We start from the raw sequence: 18,058 nt of genomic DNA, 5'->3' as shown, positions 1-18,058 counted from the left end.
AAGTCAATTCATCTGTTTTTCACACCACCAACTGTTTACAATATACATCAACTTCAGAAATATATCAAAAACTGGTATTACGGTTGAAAAAAGTACTTCCAAAACATGACTTCCAATCATGAAGACAATGAAAATATATCCAGAAAGAGTATGAAATAATAGGCCATAAGAATGAGAAAAGCATATTTTTCAAGGAGAATGACTGAGCTTAGTAAACATAAACATGGTAAATGGGTTAATTTTTAGGTTACACACCGTATGTGAAGAATTGAGACATTAAGAGATAGTAGTTTTAAAGATAACTTGAATTACTGGGGGGAAAAGGGGGGACCTGGCTAGCTCAGTCAATTAGGCATACAATTCTTGATTTCGGCTCAGGTCATGATCTCAGGGTCATGGGATCAAGCCCCATGTTAGGCTCTGGGCTCTAAGTTCTGGGCTCAGTGCAATCTGCTTGAGATTCTCTCTCCTTCTGCCCCTCCCCCTGCACATGCACACATGCATGTGCACACTCTCAAATAAATAAAATCTTTACTAAAAAGGGGGGGTAAAACAGAAATTGTGGCTTTTGATATAGTATAAAAGTCTGTTAGATGATTCACCTTTAAAAGAAAGGTTAACACATCCAACAGTTTAAAAACATCAGGGCTGTTACTAAATAAAAATCTTTTTATTTTTTAAGATTTTATTTTTTTAGTAATCTCCACACTCAACTTGGAGCTTGAACTCACAACCCCAAGATCAAGAATCACATGCTCCAGGGCGCCTGGGTGGCTCAGTTGGTTAAGCGACTGCCTTCGGCTCAGGTCATGATCCTGGAGTCCCGGGATCGAGTCCCACATCGGGCTCCCTGCTCGGCGGGGAGTCTGCTTCTCCCTCTGACCCTCTTCCCTCTCGTGTTCTCTCTCATTCTCTCTCTCAAATAAATAAATAAAAAATCTTTAAAAAAAAAAAAAAGAATCACATGCTCCACCAACTGAGACTCTCAAGCGCCCCAAAATAAATCTTTTTTAAAACTAGAATCTTTCCTCAAGTTAACTTAAAATATAAATCCACAGTTATGTTTTGCTTTTCAGGGATTTAATAATAAAAGTACACTAGTCATGAATTACACTGAGCAATGAGTTAAAGTCATTCCCAAAATCTGCCCCAAAAGTGACTTTGAGCCACCTGATTCACCTTTGAGCCCAAGTTCCCTTATCAGTAAAATCAAAGATTGCACCAAACATCACCAGGTGCCTATGTTCAAGAAATTCATGGCACTTATTACCTTAAGAAGAGTTTGTTTGTTAATTTTCTATGTTGAAGCTTGCTAAGTTTAGTTTTTTGGGGATTTTTTTTATAGTTTTTTTTTAATCAAAATAGAATTTGGCTGATTTTTAAATCAACACAAAGTGGCAAGCAGCCTTCAAATTTGCTTGCTATCCCAAAGGAATAACTTCACCAATCAAGGTAGGAAAAGCATAAAGAATAAGCTATGAAGCCAGGATACCATAACATATTAATCAGAGTGCTTAGGGCAGGAATAAACAAATAAACCAAGATCTATGACATCATATTCTATTTCTGGATCTATCTTCATTGTCTTCATGATTTGAAGTCATGGGAATAGTTGAGAGTCATCTGATTTCTATTAATACATGTTCACAAGCAATTCATATTTTTTACTTTTCATATTCAGTCTACTTCTAAACTGCCAAGAAGAATATTCCTATACAGCTCTTACTCAGCTTTCTCTAAGTTTCAATCAGTTTCCAAGACTACAGGAAAGAGAAGTTAAACAAACAAAAACAACAAATCAAGAAAAAGAATCCTGTATGAATATCTGATATCTAGATCAAATTCATCCACCATGCAATCCCAAGTAATATTAGTTAGGTGACACTCTAGACACATCAAGTCCTTATATTTTAGGGAGTTTAGGTTCTGTTCTTCTATTAAAAAAAAAAAAAAAAGCTCTCAACTGCAATGAAAAGTATGAATACTTGCCAATTTTATCAGCTTTCTAGAACCTCCCGCGAACTTAAAAGAATTTAAATGGAAAATCAATTAAAGTGATAGGGAAGTTGGTTATCCCTTGATTGTACATGTTAAGATCTCATTTGAATCCCATCTCTTCTAGATGTCATTTAAAAATACCAATAAAGTAAGTGGCTTGTAAGTACAAATTTGTGACAACTTTCTGTCTCTTCTACTCACTTATTATTTATTCATTTAAAAAGAAATACATTCACACAGAACCAAATTAAGGTCTTAAAAAAGTAAATCCCACTGCATACCCCACTTACCAGATGTAAGCACAGATAACAAATACTAGTGTAAACTTCCAAAGATATCCAAAGCCTGTACAGTTTTATAAACTCATCGAAGAATTCTTTTCCATTTGTTTAAATAAGCTAAAATTCACTGTTTAAATTTACCTTTTCTACTGGGGGGGGGGGGGGAAGCAACAGCAACAAGGCTGAGGAGAGATGAGGAAAGAGCCTGGAGGTAAAATTTGAAAGGCAATCCCCCAATACCACCTGAGGTTATTCGGTCAGCACCAGGAAGAAAGGAAATTTGAGAACCTCTGAGGGAATAAAGATTTGTGATTCGAGGAAGCCATTAGTAACATCGTTACAACTTTTAAAATGACTTTGGCTTGAGGCTTCACCATCATGTGTTCCACCAACAAAAGGTAAAACTTAAGAGAATAAAATGAATAAGGACCTCCCAGACAATTCAAATTTACTTCAGAGAAGGAAAAGCTGAAATACAGAGAATAGAGGTATCCCCTATTCACACAGAGCAATCAGATGCTACAACAAACTAATTTTGTATTTTACATCTTGATCAAGAATGAATTTCATGGGCGCCTGGGTGGCTCAGTTGGTTAAGCGACTGCCTTCGGCTCAGGTCATGATCCTGGAGTCCCAGGATCGAGTCCCGCATCGGGCTCCCTGCTCGGCGGGGAGTCGGCTTCTCCCTCTGACCCCCTTCCCTCTCATGCTCTCTATCTCTCATTCTCTCTCTCAAATAAATAAATAAAATCTTAAAAAAAAAAAGAATGAATTTCATGAATATCCTGGGCATACAATCAAAACAGATATAAAGAAAAGGAAAAAAAAACTGCAACTATCATAATTCATTCCTATTGTCAATTATTAAATGTTTAATACAGGAACACAGGTTTTTACGCCGCTATAAATCCTACAGGAGAGCGTTTTAAACGCCACCTTCCAATTATCTTCAACAAGAAAACCGGACTATTCACTAATGAACAAAGGCGTTATCATTCCGAGGATCGGATTAGCAATTGTGTTGACAAATACATAATGGCCAGTAGTTCCGATGGAATAAAGTCTGAGAATTCCAATGTTTAACTTCAAAATCTCGACCAAAAAATTACTAAAAGAGATGATTTCACCCAGTTTAACTTAATACTCGATTTAAGTTTAGTGGTGTCTCATAGGACTTTCCGCTTTGAAGTCCTTTTTTCTTAACCCTATATAGTTAGTAGTAGAGAATCATGAGTTCATCGAAGCACCTACCCATCCAGGAAAAGCTTCAACTTTGCAGTGAGAACACACACACAAAAATCTCAACTCTTGGCCAGTTGCAACCGGAGTTCCCCACCACCTCGCCCATCCCTGTCTCAGGGCACAAAACCTATAGAATGTAGCACAAAGGAGAACGCGGTTTCTGCCCCGGGGAGAAGGAGGTCTTCCTGGACCGTCCGGCCGCAGAGGAAGCGGGGGCGCGGGATTTCTGCAGGTACCAGTTAGTAGCAGGAATAGAGCCTAGGCCGGGACAGTGGCCCCGAGCCTCCTACGCCTCCGCCCAGCCAGGTGGACACGCGGGATGCCCAAAAAGGCAACCGAACGGGATGCCACACGGACGCCTCTGCGTCACGCCGGCCCCACAGCGCAAGGGCCAGGCCTCGTGACGCAAGAGCCCGGCCAAACCCGCCGGACCTCTGGCATTCCCGAGAACTCCATGTTGGAGTCGGTGGGTCAAAGGCGACCACTGACAGCAAAACGGAAATCCTATCTCGGCCCCACCCTCCGTCAGGGTGAGGGCTCTGAAGAGCAAGCACCAGCTTCCGAGAACAGTGCCTCTCCCGCCCAGCAATCCGTCACCCCGGACCCCGATCCACTCTCGGGCCCTAGAACCTATTCGCGCCCCCCTCCTCCGCGTCCCCAAGGCGGGTGCCTAAGAGTTCGGTTCGCAAGCCAGATCCAAATCGCGCGAGGGACTGCACCCAGGGCACGCTGGGAATTGTAGTTTGCCAGCCAAGCAAAGCGCCCGGCCAATACATATGTCCTGAGGAATGGAACTACAAATCCCACGGTGCCCGAAGTTAAGAGACTCGCTAGCCCGGCCGGCAACTGGGATGCCGGCGGCGGGGATACCCCCTTACCTGTTGTCGCCGCCGTCGCTGCAGCTGCCCCTGAGCCGCTGCCACCACTGCCACCGCGGTGGGGAGTGTTCCGCTTCTTATTCTTCGGCATCGTGGGACGCCCGGTGCCGCCTAAACTCGGAACTTAGCGAGGATCAGCCGATGGAGCTGCACTTTTTACTCGTGCGTCTGTGCGGCGGGCGGCTAAGAGGCGAGTCTTCAGCTAACAACAGAGGCGAGAAGCGGCGGGGGTACGAGTGGGCGGTGGCAGCAGCAGAAATCCCCGTGAAGAGCTGTGATCGGAAACGATACATGTTTCTCTCTAGCGCGGGAGCTAAGGCGGGGCGGGCTGGGCCACGACGCCTTAAGTAGCAAGACCGCCGCCTGTCGTCACCACCTGTGGGCGGGACTCGAACTCTCACCAGCCAATCCCAATAGCTCTCCACACCAGAGTCCTACCTCCGGCGGCCGATGGTGCTGACTACCAATCCCATGTCGCAAATCTTCCAGCAGCGCCCAAGGAGCAACGCTTCACTGCCGCACTGAATTCTGGGAAATGTAGTAAGGCTTGGTGGGAAAGTTCACCTCCTAGCTCCTCCGGGCTTTTCTGAGCATTTGCTTCCCTTCTAGTGACCCCTCCCCTGCTTCTCAGCGACCCCGCCTCGGAATAGACCGAGTCGTTCCCGGGCGATGAGCATTGGAGCGAGTATGCCTGATGACGAAGGCCAGCTTCGAACTGGGAGCTACGCAATCAGCTTAGCTCATCTTTGTCTCGCGGCTTGAGTTCTTCTGTTTAATCTTTCCCCTGCTTCCGTGCAGCCTCCGCCCAGGCACAGCCATACCCCTGCTCGGGAACACCTCCAAGGTTTCAGTTGTTGAATTAGTTTAGCGATCACCAATATCTATAACTGAGGGGCTGTGTGCTCCCCTACCTCCAAAAAAAAGGTGTGCTTTAATCTACTTAGTCGTGTAGTTCGTGTATTTCTCCTATTATAGACTAGAAAGATCTGGCGATTCAGTGTCACAGGAGTCACATTTCTACACAAGAATGAGTCCTTTGACAATTCTACCTGCCAATTAGGAGGTCATTCTGGGATAAGAGTTGGTTTCTGAGAATTTAACAGCTGGTAAAACAAACATAAACTATAAATATCAATATCACAGAGTTTTTTATTTTCCAAAGCGCTCTTAGATGTGTCTTCCTTGTTATATTTGTTATGTATTTGGGATCTGTCATTAGGTTCATGTATTATGCTTATGACAGCCCAAACTCACTGACTCACCTCAGTGTAGGTGACTCATCCCCCGTTCCACCTCTCTCCTGGGCTCCTTCTCTTATTTTCAGCTGCCTGTAGAACATTTCCACCTGAATGTGCCACCAGCGCCTCAATCCAATATCGCTAAAACAAGAACTGTTTCCCTCTTCCTGTGCCCTTTGTGTGTTCACAGTACTACTATCCTCCTATATGTCCAAATTCAAAAACTCAACTTCATACATGGTTCCCCGCTCTCTTTAGTGTCCCCCAAAATAATCAGTTTTACAATAAAACTCCAAAGTTCATGTCCTATTCTCCAGTCACACATGGCCTCAGTTCAAAGCTGGGCACCTAAAGGGATCTTCCAGTCGTTTCACCAAGGTTTCATACATGATAATGCTGCCAGGTTTATTTATGATCCCCTAGTTTACTAATTCACTAATTTAATAGTTGCTCAAAAACATTCCTTTGTTCCATTACCAATATGTTCAATACCAACCCTCTTAGCTTGGCCTGGACTCCCTTTCCAGCTCCATCTCTCACTGCTTCCCCATACACATACCATTCTTCAGCCATGTGAAGCCTTAGGGAAGCCTTAACCAGATTGTTTCTTCCTCCTCACAACTCTTAGCACTCTTTGTAATGCTCTGTTGCCACTTATTATATCCCTACAGGTCACATAGCCTGTTCAAAGATACTCTCCAAGGGGCCACATTTTAGGGTGGCTTTTCCTTCGTTTAATCCTGAAACAGCAAGTAAGCCACACAGCGCATGTAAACCAGGTAAGGATGCAGGTTGGGGGACACAGCTCCCATGATTTCCTTCCATCATCCCTCCACATGACTACATATCTGAAGTGTAGCGACCTTGGCCCACATTGAGTGAGATGACCCCAGGTTGGAGGAGCACAGAAATCCATACCTTTTATAACACCAGGCTCTCCATCATCCAGAAATAACTAATACTACACATAAGGCAATAATTTTGCTACAGTGTGAGCACATTGCCATCCATACAAGCTGTATGTCCAGGTTCCAGGCTTTGAATGTGTGCTTTGCCTGCATTTGGGGGCATGTTCCTTTTATCTACATCCATGTTCATGTCCACTTAGAGGCTTTTCTGGGGCAGGCCCAGCCATGGCCTACCACATGATATGCATACGTGTTTTACATTTATTTACGAACACATCTGTCATCTAATAAAATTGTTGGCTCCCCAAGAACAAGAACCTTGGTTTCATTATCTCTATTCCTCATGGCACGTAAAAAAGTATTATCTTTGTAATTATAGATAGTCAGTATATGTTAAATGAATGGTTAAGAAATAATTGTTGGGCGCCTGGGTGGCTCAGTTGGTTAAGCGACTGCCTTCGGCTCAGGTCATGATCCTGGAGTCCCAGGATCAAGTCCCACATCGGGCTTCCTGCTCAGCAGGGAGTCTGCTTCTCCCTCTGACCCTCTCCCCTCTCATGCTCTCTATCTCATTCTCTCTCGCAAATAAATAAATAAAATCTTTAAAAAAAAAAAGAAAAAGAAATAATTGTTGACTATATTTCTCTAGTTCAAAAACAGGGAGAAACATGACATACATGGAAGATACCTCAAATTATGAACTCTGAGAGGTACTTTTGATAGAATCATCTTAATATATTTTTATGTCTGTAGTTACCTCAGATCAGTACAAGTGCCAGAAAGATTTAGTCATAGACCTCATAAGACAGTTGTCCTTAATTCAACATGTTGGCTTTACAACATATTTAAAGAAATTACAAGACTCCCAACAACATTGAGTCACCAAATGACTACAAACAGCAGGAGGAAAGGGGAACAGGACACAGGGCTTTCTCCTAGTCAGGATTTGCCTTTTTATTCAAGGAAAGAATACCTTCTCTAGGGACTTCTGCCTAGATCTCACTGGCCAGACTTTTGTCACACAATGATCCCTGGCCAAAAGGGAATCTAGAAGACAAGTATTTTCAGCTGGGCTTATTGACAAGCAAATCTGAGGTTCTGTCAATAAGAATAAAGGGGAGATTGTGGATGTCGGGTAGGCAGCTAGCAGTGTCTCCTTCATGTACTATGAGGCAAAGTTTTTCCATGCTCTAATAAAATATCACATATTTGTTACCAACTTGACATTATGTGCTGCCTCTCACCTCTTAGTAGTAGAAACATGTTTCCTCCTCCTGTAAAATACAACCTACTCAGTTTAACATTCCAGCTAACAGATATCACTATCAAGTAAATATCCTCATTGTTGCAAAAATAAATTGTACATTAATCTGAATTTGTGGGCACACCTGAGAAGAGTTCTAAGCTCCCAGTGGGTCTGTATATTGAGAAATATGGTTCAAGAACAATTAACACAAATAAGACTTGGTATTCAAACCTCCTTTGAAGGCATAAATATAAAAGGTTGTCTTTGAATGACTTTAGTCATGGCATCTCAAGAATCCTTGAGATTCTTTGCATAGCATTAAGCAAAATTAAATGTCTCCCAGATCCAGCTGAGACTTGTCATAACCTAGTTCCTGCCTATCTCTCCCAGCTCATCTCTCATCATCTAACAACACAGTCATATGGCAGAAGGGAAGGGACTGTGTTGTCAGTTCTTCCTCTTACCCCTCTACCAGCTCCTAGCCAAAAGATCTTCCCTTCTGCCATATGGAACTCCTGGCAGGTCTCAGAGCTTATCATGCCCAACGCCCGGCTACCTCTCCTGCTCCTCTTCTCACCCATATACTTTGCCTAAATGTCTCCTTTGCCACCTCAGAATACAAAGTTCACTCCCCTCCTTAAGACCTCTGTAACAGCCCTCCCTCACCCCTGAGCTTCCACAATGGCCATTCAGCTCTCAGCTCAAGTGACACCTCCCTGAGGAGGCTTCTCCTACTCTCCATTCAGACGTGGTCCCCTCACCCCACTTACCACCACTCCATGCACATTATTCTCCTAAAGCACATCTCGCCACCTAATGTTTCTCAGGTTCAGTCATTATTTCCTCTTGGCCCTACTACAATGTCAAAATGACGAGAAAAAGAGATTTCATTTTATTCACTGCTGTATCTTCAGTATTGGCTCTTAGTAGATACTCGTGTTTTTTTTTTTTTTTAAAGATTCATTTATTTATTTATTTATTGAGAGAGAGAGAATGGTAGAGAGCATGAGAGAGAGGAAGGTCAGAGGGAGAAGCAGACTCCCCGCTGAGCAGGGAGCCCGACGCGGGACTCAATCCCGGGACTCCAGGATCATGACCTGAGCCGAAGGCAGTCGCTTAAACAACTGAGCCACCCAGGCGCCCAGTAGATACTCATGTTTACTGAATGGATAAATGGATAAATAACTCAATGTCACTCCTATGCCTGGAACATCCTTCTGCCCTCATCTTTTAAGTCACAGATCCTGGGCCTCCCTCCCCAACCCCACCAGGTTTAATGTCTCTCTTCTATGTTCCTATATAGTGCCTTCCCTAGAATAGCATTAATTATATGTATTATAATTCTTGATTACCGTTTCCCCATCAGACACAAAGTGGGCAAAGCCCAAGATCATCATTACTGAATCAGACACCAGAGCTTTACAAGTACCTGAGCTTTACATATAGCACCTTTGTGCAAATTACAAAGCGAGGCTGGGGCACCTGGCTTGATGGGTGATAATGAGCTGGAATTCAGCCCCCTCTCTCCCTTCATCAGGGAACAACCTGTCCATCCATACACAGTGGCCCCGGTAGACAATAATTGTTTAATTCAGTGAGGGGGTTTATATATACAGGATTTCCTGTATATCGGAGCAGTTTTCTTAAGGACAGAAACTAAGGTGGAGGGAAAGGATGGCACTAACAATTACTGGAAGTTCCCTCCACTGCTGGTGCTGTTGTAGGGTTTTTTTCTCTTTTTTACCACTTTATTGCAGTATGATTGACATACAAAAAGCTGTACTTGTTTGATGGATACCACCTGATGAGTTTAGAAATAAGTATACACCACTGGAACCATCACCACAATCAGTGCAATAAACATATCCATCACCTCCAAAAGTTTCTTCCTACCCTGCGTGTGTGTGTGTGTGTGTGTGTGTGTGTGTGTGTGTGTGTGATAAGAACACTTCATTGTAGGTTCATCTCACGCATCTCATACACTTCTTACAATGACCGTATGCAGGACAGATTAGTTTTAACATTTTGTGGATGAAGAACTGGGCTCAGGGAGGTTTTGCCACTTTCCCACGGTTGTACCATTAGTAAATAGTTTGTCTGTGATTAAAGTCCAGGCCCATCTGATTCCAAGGTTGTCCTTGGCTGACCTCGGCCACATGGGACCCTGAATGCTTCTTTCCAGGAGTCATGGGTTATGTATGTAGTCCTGCTAGGACAGGCCCATGTGGGCAGAATCTTGCCTTGCCCCCCGCCTCTTTTTTAGTGTCCCTTGACCCCTTGTTGATTGCTTGTTTGTTCTATTGTTTGGCAGATTTAGAGTTTTCTGATAAGTCAAATGCTATAGCAGAATTAAATCATCAAACAGCAATGTTATTCAATCAAATAAGGTTTAAAGGGATTATCACCTATTATATTTTAGGTGTGTTGCTTTCTTTACCTGTCTGCAAGTTTTGTTTTATTGCCAGGGAAGGTGATAATGCAACATGCTAAATATGAAGTACCTGTTTATTTCTTTTAAAAAGGGATACAGTGGCAAAGTTAGTTAAAACTCCTAAGCCTTCAAATATATTTTGTTTGCCTTTTTTCTTTTTGTTATATAGGAGACATTTCTTTGTGGTTATCGGTTTTGAAATTGCATACACCGTCTTTAATGAAATTCCTGAAAAATAAAAAACAACAATGTTGTCAATTTTCTTCTAAAAAGAGAATGTTGCTTATCTCACAAAGTTGTGGTTTTATCAATAATACAGTATACGGCTATGTTAGAAGAGGCCTGTGAGCCATAAATACGATAATATACACAGCCAGACAGTAATGTTTATCACATGTTGTATTGAAAGGGCTTTTCATGAAAACAGCATACACATGGATTTTCTTTTCCTTAAAGAGAGAGCTATAATTGGATTCTTTCATTTGGATTTAGGATATCTTCATACCAAACCTAATCAAAATCAATTTTTTCTCTGCTGACCCCTCTATCCTAAAACCTACAGCCAGTTCTCCTTCCCTACTTTCTCTGGTAGCACCAATTTCTGGCCAAGCAAACAGAGAATCTCAGTCAAAAAAAAGACTTGAGGTCATCTACTTCGAACTCCTGTCTCATCTAGGAAGTGCTTTGGCAACACGACTGAGATCCTGATCTCTAACTTAGTCTACCAGGATTCAAATCTAGGCCACTTGCAATGGTTTCCTGAGCAAATCACTTCACCTCTCGGTGCCTTGGTTTCAATTAGAATAATAAGAGAACCTATTGCATTGAGTTGTAATGAAGAATACATGACATATCACTATGTAGAGTACTCAGCCCAGTGCCCAACACATAGTAAACACTCAATAAATGTTAGTCTTTAATATTAGGAAGCAGATATTTATCCATCTTTTCTTAACCTCTGCCAGTGCTAAGAATCACACAACTTTCAAGGCAGATCACCCCAATATTGGAGGGTTATCATTTTAAGAAGTCCCATATTCCTTCAACAAACATTCATCAAGTGTCTGCTATGTACAACATATGATGCTAGAATCTGAGAACAAAGTGATGAGTGAGAATAGTATCTGTCCTCACAAAGTTCCCAATCTATCAAGAGTTCAGCACCAAGTGGCCTGTGGCTGTCCTGCCCCCCTTGGAAGTGATACTTTCATGTTCCCCAGGGATGTGACCAATGAGATCCTCCATCTACCCCTAAGCAACTAGCCACAGGCTCCCCAGGGAGGTCAGTCCTCTCTTCTGGAGCAAATCACTTTGCTCCTGTGAACCTCCATTTCTTTAAGTCTAAATGGGAGTAAATAACCCTGCCTATTATGTCACTGGATTGTAGTAAAAATAAAATGAGATCATTATATAGTCTTTGTAACCTATCAGGTATTCAGTAATGATGAAATATTCCATATGTTAAGCCAAAGAAAAAAAATGACTCTCGTCATGATGGAATTGTAGATATCAGTCAGCAAGGGACGATCTTAGGTCTTTTGGCTAGGAGCTGATAGAGGGGGGTAAGAGGAAGAACTGTACCAAGCCCCCAAAGCAGGCTTACCAGCAAGGACAAGACTAGACTGAATCAACAAGGCATCCAGCACTGCCTCTGAAAATCTAATTGGTGGGCACGTATTTTGTTGGAAGGTCACCAGGTTTTAGATCCAGACAGACCTAGACTCAAAAGGCCTTATCTACCACTTATTAGCTGGGTGATCTTGTGCAAGACACTCAATCTAAGCTGCAATTTCCTCATTTGTCAATTAGATTCTCTTTCCTGGGAAATTCAGAGTTAGAATGTAGAGACATTCAGAGTCTGGACTAGTCTTTTGAGCAGAGGGGTTGTGATATCAAGGAATAAAATTAGCTATCATCTGCCCACCACAGACTTGAAAAAACAACAAAGTCAGTGTGCAGAGAGAAAAGAGCCAAACTGCACTGCAGAGAGAAGCAGGAGGGACAGGTGAGGAAACCGCCCAGCTCCTGATGCGCTTCTACTTTCAGAGAACAGAACTTCCTAAGACTCAGCAGAATTTGGGTTCCAGGATCATCCCTGAACTTTTTTTTTTTAAAGATTTTTATTTATTTATTTGAGAGAGAGAGAGAATGAGAGAGAGAGAGAGCACATGAGATGGGGGAGGGTCAGAGGGAGAAGCAGACTCCCCGCCGAGCAGGGAGCCCGATGCGGGACTCGATCCCGGGACTCCAGGATCATGACCTGAGCCGAAGGCAGTCGCTTAACCAACTGAGCCACCCAGGCGCCCATCCCTGAACTTTTAAAATAAACCGTTTCTTTAGGCTTAAGTTTGGTCTAGGTTTAGGCTTAGTCAGTTTCTATTTCTTGCAAGCCGGAGTAACTGATAGTTTCAGCCTGGCACTCCCCTGTTTCCTTGAGTTGTTGTTTCTTGGAGACCCAGGAAACTGTTCAGGCAGTTGCAAATGGGACTTGCAGAGCCTATCCTCTACTCTCAGATGAAAGGCAGTAGGAAGTAGGAACTGATTCTCCAACACTTTGGAGGCATGTTAGCATTTTAGCATTTTTCTAAATTATGGAGAATGAGTGAACTGCCAAACTTCATTCATCATCAGTGATATTTACCATGAACCATTCCAGCCAAAAGAATCCTGAAGAGCTAGTTTAAAAACCTAAACCAAACTGAATTGATCTTACCAGGTTTATTGCATTGAAATATTTATAGTAGGTAGTTCTAAAATTATAATTATTTTATTAAAAATAAGAGAAAATTGGCTATTGAACACACTGCTAAAAGACTGAAAATTTTATTAATAAGATGCATTTAATAATTATTTTGTCATTCCATTTAAGAAAGGCTTTTGTAGTTAATTTGAAAGACACCCATCGATTGCCTACCCCAAATCTATCCAATCTTCCCTTCTCGTTCACAAAACCCCAATTTTGTGCAGATTTCCAACCCCCTTTGAGTGGCCATGTGCTTCAGGGAAGGATGGACCTAGCCCCAGCTCCAGGCACTGGGTCATAAATGATCCCGTGATTGATTCCTCCTATGAATGGTCAGTTTAGTCTTGGATATACAACATAATTCTAACCAATGAGGTGTAAGAGTTGAGGGGTTTGGCAGGAAGACTGCTCTTTCCCAAGAGGAATACAAACAAAAGGGTGGTCTTCTCTTTCTCTGGATACTGTCATTTGAGACCAATGACAGCAAACAAAGCTAACATACCAGGAACTGCAAGACAGAAGGATTACAAAAACTGGGTGAGATTTCTGAGACACTCAGTTACCAAGTAGCATCACCTACTACCTCTAGACCACTCATTATGTGAGATAATAAAAGTACTTAATATTTAAGTCAATTTTAACTGGAGATTTCTGTGACTTGGGGCTGAAAGGATCCCAAATGATATAGCTGTATCTAACAATCTCTTTAAAATGATGGTAGCATTTGGCAATTTCTAACATTCTTATATGTGTTTAAAAGTGAGTTGGTTAAAAATAATTCCTCAACTATTCCCCTACAACCCTTCAAAGTTCCATATGTTCCAAGAAAGAAAATGTCTTTGAAATCCTCACTCCTGTCATCTGCTGTTTTGTACATAGAATGTACCAACATAGTGCCACTGCCCACTTCATGCCGCCTCCACAGAAGTCTGTCCAAGGACACCCTGTTAAAACTCTTTATTTGGAGAATTTCCTTTCCTTCACTCCCACTATTATTGGATGAGAGTGTTTTCTGGGCTTTTTTCCCTAGTATCCTTTTCTTTCTCCCTTTTTGCCATTCCTAAGTAAGAGTGATCTTCCTTGGGGCGCCTGGGAGGCTCACTCATTAGCGTCTGCCTTTGGCTCAGGTCATGATTCCAGGATCCTGGGATCGAGCCCCGCATCGGGCTCCCTGCTCCGCGGGAAACCTGCTTCTCCCTCTCCCACTCCCCCTGCTTGTGTTCCCTCTCTCGCTGTGTCTCTCTCTGTCAAATAAATAAATAAAATCTTTATTAAAAAAAAGTGATCTTCCTTAAAGTAAATCCCATCACTATATCCATATAGACTTCCCAAATTCCACCTCTGTCCCAGCAGAATGGACTGTGCCCTCTGATGTGGTAAAAAGTGCATTTTCTGGAGTGAGACTGTTAGAGGAGTAGAACCCTGGCTCCACCCTTTACCAGATGCAAGTTACTGAATCTCTGTGCTTCAGTTTCCTCTTCTGTAATGTGGCACAAATCAATAGTGCTTTTAGAATTATTGGGAGAATTAAATAAGATAATGCATGTTAGCACTTAGCACATGCCAGGCACATAGTAAATACTCAATAAATGTAATAATGCAGGGCGCCTGGGTGGCTCAATCATTAGCGTCTGCCTTTGGCTTAGGTCATGATCCCAGGGTCTTGGGATGGAGCCCCGCATCAGGCTCCCTGCTCCTTGGGAAGCCTGCTTCTCCCTCTCCCACTCCCCCTGCTTGTGTTCCCTCACTCGTTATGTCTCTCTCTGTCAAATAAATAAATAAAATCTTTTTTAAAAAAATAAATGTAATACTGCTATGGTTATGATTACAGAAAATCTATGGCTTCCATTGCACCAACTTCTCTATATTTTTCTTTACCAGGATTTGACTTACTTGCATCTAATTCATTTTTGTAGCTCAGCATCTAGCACTGGCCTGAAAACTAGTAGGCACTACACGAACACTTTTTGATTGAATGACCATGTTACTGCCTGGCTCATAACCCTCCATGGGCTCCTGACTGCCTATAGTATAAAATCCATACACTTTAACATCGTTTACAAAACTTCTACTACTTGGCTTCTACACACATGTCTCACTTCATCTTCTACATTCCAGCTAAGCAAGATCACTTGTAGCTCCCCAAACAAACACTGCCTTCAACTGGGAATGTCTTCCCAGGCTCTTTCTCCTAACCTGGTGAATTTCTTTTTACATTTGAGAACCAAATCAAGGATCTTTTCCTTTAAAGTCTTTCCTGACCATCTTAGAGCTGGCCACCAAGTCCAGAAACACAGGCAAATACATAATAGTTTTGTTGGTATTATGTTACACTATAGGATGAAATAATATATCTGCATTTCCAGACTTCATGGCCACTCTGTAGCTAGACCTGATCCTTCCCTCCTTTGTACTCCCACAGTATCTTTTACCTCTTTCATAAAGTACTGATTACCCAGGATGCAACACACAGAGGCCCTGCCTTACTGATCTGTGTATCCCAGCCACCCAACTCCGTGATGGACACAGGTGAAGCACTCAGCAAATATGTGCCAATAAACAAAATGTCCACAAATATTATGGATCATCTATGTGTTAGGCAAGGAAAACTGCCACCTTGAATCATGGATAGTGAATATCCTTAGCATACAAATCCTGTCTGCAATCACTTTCATCCTTATTGCTCTGGATAGTAAAGCAAAATGCTTGCCATGTGCCCTGGTGAGTTCATATTGCATTGCTTATATTCAGCTTTCACTCATGGTTAAAACATGTCTTCTTTGAACAAATATTTGCATGTTTTAAAAAGGAAAAAGTTAAGGAAATGTGGCTTATAATCAGTCAATGTTATTTGATGCCTTCAAGGAGAAAAATATCAACAGAGTAAAATGAATAAAACATTTCAAAATTAATGATACACTAACATATGAATGTTATTAATAAGAGAAAATTAAAATTTTACAAAGAGCTATTATCTAAACTGACCAGATAAATGCAATGCCGTTAAGGTCAACTTTAATTTATACAGGGGCGCCTGGGTGGCTCAGTTGTTAAGCATCTGCCTTCGGCTCAGGAGGCTCAGGTCATGATCCCGGGGTCCTGGGATCGTGTCCCACATCAGGCTCCCTGCTCCACGGGAAGCCTGCTTCTCCCTCTCCCACTCCCCCTGCTTGTGTTCCCTCTCTCGCTGTGTCTCTATCAAATAAATAAATAAAATCTTAAAAATAAACAAAAACTTTAATTTATACTGGCTGATAGAGCTCATGTATATAGTTGCAGTCAGATCATATGGCATTTCAACTAGTGAACTAGTGGTCCCCCGCCTCCTCTACCTGCAGCAGATGTCCTCTAGATTATGGTAAAAATTCTAAGCAAGGGGCACCTGGTGGCTCAGTCAGATAAGCCTCGGACTCTTGGTTTCGGCTTAGGTCATGATCTCGGGGTCGTGAGATCAAGCCACATGTTGAACTCCACACTCAGCACAGAGTCTGCTTGGTATTCTCTCTCTCCCTCTCCCTCTGCCCTTCCTCCTGCTCACATGTGCTCTCCCTCTCTCTCTCTCTCTCTCTCTCTCTCTCAAGTAAGTAAATCTTAAAAGAAAAAATCCCAAGCCAGTCTCCTCTCAGCAAACTCTCTAATGAAATGGTATTGCTTAAAGATGACATTTGGCCAGAAAAATAAACACTTAACATGACAGTTTCATGAGACAGTCTGCGAAGTGGAAGACAGCCTCCGGTGAGTGACACCACACTGTCAGATGCATGTTTCACAGTTGCACACTGGCTGGTCTAAAGAGGGAACCATTTAGAGGCTCTCTCTGATTTTTTTTTAAGGATTTTATTTATTCATTTGAGACACAGAGATACAGAGAAAGAGAAGAGAAAGCATGAGCAGGGAGAGAGGCAGAGGGAGAGGGAGAAGCAGGCTCCTTGCTGAGCCAGGAGCCCGATGTGGGGCTCGATCCCAGGACCTGGGATCATGACCTGAGCCGAAGGCAGACGCTTAACCATCTGAGCCACCCAGGTGCCCCTCTCTCTGCTTTAATAATGACTTATTGTCCTGGGAAACTTCACTCTCTCCCACAGTAGAGTGCTTATAATTTCATGGTCACTATGACCATTCTTAACCTTTAAGAGATGCTCCAGATCTGGGGGAAGTTATATTTTCAATCTGATTTTGAGTATTGCAGTAGGGAGGTAATGCCATCATCACTCATTGAAATCTCAAGTAAAATTACTGTCATCCAATAAAGAACTACTCTGTTCATCATTAATCCAACCTATAAAAGTCAACTTGCAAAATGAGCCATAATAAATATGTATTCATGGCACAGGAGCACCCAAAACTAGGACTGCCAACTTGGCACTTAAAACCTCTCCCAGGAAGTTGATAAAATGATACAGGGTGATTCAAAAAGTACTGAAAACTTCCAAAGTAGACTACTCAGTAACCAGGTAATATACAACCACATATGTATTAAACTGTGGGTGACCTTTTAAGTGTCTAGCCATAGGGAAAGTATTAGGCTTTTACCACATGTTTATATTTGTTAAGTGTTCTTTTTGAATCATTCCATACGATACTATGGGTATTCTAATCTGAGGTCCAAAAATGGGATTTAGATGGGGTTAGATTAGATTCAGGGCTGTGGAATCCCTGAAATTATATTTGAGATAAAATTATATATGAGATAAATTTATATTTTATCTCATATTACAATTTGTCTTTATGTGATAACATGGAATCAATAAAACTTTCCATTAACAGATTTTTCAGTGATATTAATAATTATTTAATCTTAAGTTTAATTTGGGATTTAATAAGGTCCTACATTACTTTTAGGTCTATTAGTAGACATATAAAAAGAACATGTTGTCATATTAAGTACACTTCATTCAATGCAATCCCTAACATAACACCTATGGCATTTTTCACAGAACTAGAACAAATAATCCTAAAATTTATATGGAACCACAAAAGACCCTCAAGAGGCAAAGCAATCTTAAGAAAGAACAAAGCTGGAGGTATTATGCTCTCTGTTTTCAAAGTATACAACAAAGATATAGTAATCAAAACAGAACGGTACTGGCACA

The 18,058-nt window shown here is 42.0% G+C and overlaps 2 protein-coding genes across 3 annotated transcripts in view; both read right to left on the bottom strand.

Annotated features, from left to right (window-relative positions):
• Nucleotides 1-18,058, bottom strand: part of IFRD1 (interferon related developmental regulator 1) — a 52,141-nt gene that overhangs the window by 17,542 nt on the left and 16,541 nt on the right. The window contains exon 1 of one of the 2 annotated variants that reach the window (XM_028104895.2): nt 4,400-4,576. The exons of the other annotated variant lie outside the window; for it this stretch is intronic. Within the exon in view, the coding sequence (XP_027960696.1) occupies nt 4,400-4,490 (91 nt within the window). The 5' untranslated portion in view covers nt 4,491-4,576. Of the gene's footprint in view, nt 1-4,399; nt 4,577-18,058 lie in introns of those variants that run through there. 2 annotated transcript variants of the gene reach the window in all.
• LOC148162527 (uncharacterized) lies at nt 4,534-4,725 on the bottom strand. The gene has a single exon (XM_088018703.1). The coding sequence runs from the start codon at nt 4,690-4,692 to the stop codon at nt 4,534-4,536; it is 159 nt and encodes a 52-aa protein (XP_087874829.1). The 5' UTR covers nt 4,693-4,725.

This window comes from Eumetopias jubatus, unplaced genomic scaffold, assembly GCF_037043125.1.
Source record: "Eumetopias jubatus isolate StellerSeaLion01/CBP00866 unplaced genomic scaffold, mEumJub1_p1.0 scaffold_14, whole genome shotgun sequence".
In the NCBI taxonomy this organism is placed as follows: domain Eukaryota; kingdom Metazoa; phylum Chordata; class Mammalia; order Carnivora; family Otariidae; genus Eumetopias; species Eumetopias jubatus.
This window is presented reverse-complemented; position numbering and strand designations above follow the sequence as displayed.

Bases quoted from the DNA above. Each gene is read 5' to 3' on its own strand.
- LOC148162527 (XM_088018703.1), bottom strand. From the start codon at position 4,692: ATGTATCGTTTCCGATCACAGCTCTTCACGGGGATTTCTGCTGCTGCC.